A 4,887-nucleotide genomic window follows, 5' to 3' on the forward strand; every position below is an offset into this window, starting at 1 on the left:
AGTTGAAGTTATTTTTAAAAAAATATATATAAAAAAAATATTTTTTTTTTTTATATAGAAAAATTAAAAATTTATAATTTGTTTGATATGCAAAAAATAAAATTTTTATAGTTCCTTTTATTTTAATTACAATTGTAATTTAAATTGTTAAAAAAAAAAATAATTTTAGGCTTTTTGAAAAAAAAAAAATATATATATAATATATATGTTTTTTTGTTTTTTTTTTTATATTTTTTTTTATTTGAAAAATATAAATTTTATTTTGATACATAATTAAATAACAATGGCAAAAAAATCAAAAAAGAGTGCGGGTGATAATATCAACGCAAAATTGCAACTTGTTATGAAATCAGGGAAATATCAATTTGGAAGAAAATCATGTTTAAAAGCTTTAAGAACAGGAAAAGGTTTTTAAATAAATATATATAAAACTAATTCTATATATATATATATATATATATTGTCGTACTTTAACTAATAAATATCTTTCATAAAAAATATTTTATTCATTATAAGAATAGAATAGAAAAAAAAAAAAAAAAAATGTAATTTTCTCGAATAGTTTTATCTTTTACATAATATGAATACAAAATTTTATATTTATATACATATTTATATATAATTTATTGTTTTTAGGAAAATTAGTAATTGTTAGTAGTAATTGCCCACCTATTCAGAGAAGTGTAATTGAATATTATGCTATGCTTTCAAAATGTGGTGTTCATGATTATCATGGAGACAATAATGATTTAGGAACTGCTTGTGGTAAATTATTTAGAATTAGTTGTTTAGTTATAACAGATGTAGGTGATTCAGATATAATTAAAACAAATGAATAAAATTTTACAAAAAAAAAAAAAGAAAAAAATTAAAATTTCCTTTTTTTATTATGATAAGAATTCTGTAAAAAATATATATACATTTACTATCTATACCTACTCTTTTTTTTTTTTTTTTTTTTTTTTAATATATATATATATATATGAAATAATTCTTTGAAATACATTTTTATCTTTTTGTTTTTCATTTTTATTTTAATCATAAAAAAAGAAAAAAAAAAAAAAAAATTTATATATATATATATGTTCTATAACATCGTAAGGAAATGATTAGAAAACTTCCATCTTTGCAAGAGCATATAAAAATAATTTTAAAATGTCTTATTAAAAAATGAAATAATATGATAATTCGTTTAATAAAAATTGTTATGATTAAAAAGAAAAAGTTTTTTTATTGTGTAAAAAAAAAAAAAAAAAAAAAAAAAAAAAATATATATATATTCTTCTGACATCAACAGGTAGAAATTTCTAAATTTTTCAATTACATAAAATATCATCCATATTAACTTTTTATTTTTTTTATATACACACCATTGTATTAACATATATGAATTTATGAGTAAACATATATTTAATGAAAATTTTATATCAATAACCTTATAAAACAATAAAGGGATTTATTTTAAAAAATACTCTTAAAAAAAAAAAAAAAACAAAAATAATATTATAAATATATTATCTTAATCTCCTATTTCGGACTCCACATACCTAAACGAGTACCAAATAAAACTTTTAAATATTTTTGTCTGTTTATTTTTATTTTTTCTTCAACTTTTTTTAATATTTCATTTGTTATTAATATTAATAAATTGAATATAATCATTAAGATAATTAATGTTGTATCAGGGTACTATTACAAAGAAAAAAAAAAATATATATATATATATATATATATTTTATATTTATATGTTATATATATATTTATATTTTATATAAATATAGTTTAAATAAAAAATACCTGCTTTATATAATATGGAGGTAGCATAGTTATACGAACTACAACATTTATAAAACTTAGAATAAGAAAAGCAAATAAGCACAAAAAATAAGTTTTAGAATTTTTTATACAGGACAATTTAAACACTGATTCATATCTAAAGTAAACGTATATATATATATATATATATATATATATAATTTAATTTTAAAAGTAACTTTTTTATTATTTTTATTTCTACTAACCTATCACTATAAGACAAAGATGATACAAAAAAAAAAAGAGAAAAATAAAAAAAAAAAAAAATTTGTGACTGTTTAATCATTACTTCAGCTATATTACGTTTATTCAAATTTAATTTTTTATGAAATATATAAATTAACATGTGGCATTTATAAAAAGATCCTATTAATAAAATATAGTAAAAAAAAAAAAAAAAAAAAAAATTAATAATATTATATATTTATATAGTTCACAATTATATATATTCACATAAATTATATAATATATATAAATTATTTCCTAAATTTTTTTTTTTTTTTACTTAAAAACACATTCTGTGAACATTGATAAATTAAGTCATCTATGAAATTTTTTCCAAAATCATTACTTAATTTTTGTTTAATTAATTCGTTTTCTATTCTATATTTTTTGATAAAATTTATATTGATCAAATGCAGATAATATAAAGATAAAATACTGGAATATATTAGCATAGGAATCCATTTAATTAAAAAAAAAATCTAGACATAAAATAAAAATATAGGAATTTATATAATTTTTCGTGTATTATTCACGTTATATTTTTTTAAAATAGAAATGATAAAAAAATGTTATGAAAAAAATATGATGAAAAACTTGTATATCATATTTTTAAATATAAATATACATATATAATTATCTATTAACATATTATTCTTACTAATTTTTTGATTAAAAATTCTTTCGTAATAACTTTGTCTGGAATATCATTCATTATAGATGAGTTATTGTTATTATTTAAGAGACATACTGATAATAGAGGTATTATTAAGAAAATAAATAATAAATAATCTACCACCTAAAAATTTATTATCACATATACATAATATTAGTATACTTATTTTTATATATTTTGTTTATAAAGATACCGAGATAAAAGGTGGCAAACAAAAAACTAAAATTATAAATACTAAAAAAGATAAATAAGAATAATAAAAGTAAAAATAAAATATCATTAATGATACGTTTTTTTTGTAAATTCTTGAGCTTTTTAATAATTTATAAACTAATTCCATTGTATTTTGAGATAAATCTAAAAAAAAATATAAATATATATAGATATATGTTATCTATAGTGTTCTTAATATTCTCTTAATTTTTATTTTATTTATTTTTTTCTCTCTATTTAATAAATACCTAAATTATTTTTTTCAATAATTAAGTTACAAGGAAAACTATTTATAAAAGAAGAATACAACAATAAAGGATTTTTTTTTGATGAAAAATCTTCAAAAGGATTACTTTTCTCTTTTTTTCCATAACAGTCTCTATAATTAAAAAAGAATTATTAAAATATATTTAAAATGTAAAAAATAGAGAATAAAATAATATATTTTGTTATTATACTTGCAAATATTATTAAAAGGTAATAATATTGAGATTGAATAATCACATAAATTATATATATCAAAGTTACAACAATTCAAGCTATTACCAACACATGTTATAATTTCATTATTTTTCTAATAAAAAAATATATATATATATATGTATACATAAATATATATATTTAAAAAATAATTTTTGTTATTTTAAAATTTTTAAATTTCTTTTCTATTAATACGAGTAAAATTTTTATCATTTCAGCTGTATTAAATTTATTACAACCAGAATATAATGAAACGCGTAATGGAATATCATCTACCTAATTAATGTAAAAAATAATATTATATTCATATTAATAAATTTAAAATGAATATATATATATATATATATAAAATATAAATATCTGATTATATAAATACTATTACACTTATTTAAAAAATTTTTTTTACCTCTTCTATGTGTCTTTTTATGTTATTTATTCCACTAGGAATAACGACTTTCCCATCTCTATTTATAAAACTAGGTCTAAATAAATCAAAAAAAAAAAAAAAAAGAAATACTTAATATGAAAATTATGATCCTTAATATAGTTATTTTTTAAACATTTCCTAACTTTTCATTAAAACTTAAAGAAATAGAAGTATTCCAGTTTGTCTCCATACCTAATAGATTTGCAATGTTTCTTGTATTAATTTCATCACTTTTACTAAAATATACAAATCTAATCCCAGCCTATGAAAAAAAATTATTTTTTTTTTTTTTTTTAAAACAAATATAATATCTCATATTTCTTATATATATAATTTTCTTCTTTTATAGAAGTTACAAAATAACCTCATAAAAATCATTTATTCTTGATTGAATTTCATTGTTAGTTAGAAGTTTGACTGCTGAATTTCCTGAAAAGAATAAAATTAGTAAATAGTAATATATTGTACTTTATATATTATTTTATTTTTTTAAAAAATGTTTTATCTTATTTTTATTTCTTTAAAATTTTAATTTTTTTTAACCAATAAATATAGTAGTTGATAATAAGTGAGAAAGAAAATTTTCATTTTCTTTTAAAGGGAAAGATTCTTCATTATAAAAATTTTTTATATTATAAACTTTTTTTTTGCTTATTGTTACTATATAAATGTTTTTGAGAAAATTTTGTTTTAAATATTTAACTTCATCACAACTTAGAGGACGATATGCGAAACATATACTTTCTATACCTAAAGTAATGAAAAGAAATAGGAATATTTAAAAATAAAATATATAAAGAATTAATATATTCAGAAAGATAAATTATGCATTCTATCTTTTTTTTTTTTTTTTATTTCCATAAAATATTAAAAAATAAGAAATATAACCTGATGAAATCCATTGCATATTTAATATTCTTAATTCTTTTTTTTTTCTTCTTTTTAATTTCTTTATTGTTTTACCATCGTAATAAAACATACATTTACTAACTAAAGCTTCTAGCTGACCCTAACAGAAAAAAAAAAAAAAAAAAAAAAAAATTAATAATTTTTT

The 4,887-nt window shown here is 16.2% G+C and overlaps 2 protein-coding genes across 2 annotated transcripts in view; one reads left to right on the forward strand and one right to left on the reverse strand.

Annotated features, from left to right (window-relative positions):
- Positions 1-283: 283 nt before the first annotated feature.
- PGAL8A_00478600 (60S ribosomal protein L30e, putative) lies at positions 284-839 on the forward strand (the record flags this gene model as incomplete). Its single annotated transcript, XM_028673571.1, has 2 exons — positions 284-407; positions 637-839. The coding sequence occupies 2 exons, from the start codon at positions 284-286 to the stop codon at positions 837-839; spliced, it is 327 nt and encodes a 108-aa protein (XP_028530010.1).
- Positions 840-1,527: 688 nt separating this feature from the next.
- Positions 1,528-4,887, reverse strand: part of PGAL8A_00478700 (conserved Plasmodium membrane protein, unknown function) — a gene marked incomplete at both ends in the record, with an annotated part of 8,031 nt that continues 4,671 nt past the window's right edge. Inside the window, 14 exons of the mRNA XM_028673572.1 lie at positions 1,528-1,689; positions 1,798-1,933; positions 2,022-2,181; positions 2,321-2,519; positions 2,699-2,836; positions 2,907-3,070; positions 3,175-3,305; positions 3,385-3,500; positions 3,602-3,682; positions 3,813-3,888; positions 3,977-4,095; positions 4,198-4,262; positions 4,377-4,583; positions 4,722-4,842. Coding sequence (XP_028530011.1) covers positions 1,528-1,689; positions 1,798-1,933; positions 2,022-2,181; positions 2,321-2,519; positions 2,699-2,836; positions 2,907-3,070; positions 3,175-3,305; positions 3,385-3,500; positions 3,602-3,682; positions 3,813-3,888; positions 3,977-4,095; positions 4,198-4,262; positions 4,377-4,583; positions 4,722-4,842 — 1,875 coding nt within the window. The remainder of the gene's footprint in view (positions 1,690-1,797; positions 1,934-2,021; positions 2,182-2,320; positions 2,520-2,698; positions 2,837-2,906; positions 3,071-3,174; positions 3,306-3,384; positions 3,501-3,601; positions 3,683-3,812; positions 3,889-3,976; positions 4,096-4,197; positions 4,263-4,376; positions 4,584-4,721; positions 4,843-4,887) is intronic.

The sequence above is a fragment of the Plasmodium gallinaceum genome, assembly GCF_900005855.1.
Source record: "Plasmodium gallinaceum strain 8A genome assembly, contig: PGAL8A_v1_141, whole genome shotgun sequence".
Classification (NCBI taxonomy): domain Eukaryota; phylum Apicomplexa; class Aconoidasida; order Haemosporida; family Plasmodiidae; genus Plasmodium; species Plasmodium gallinaceum.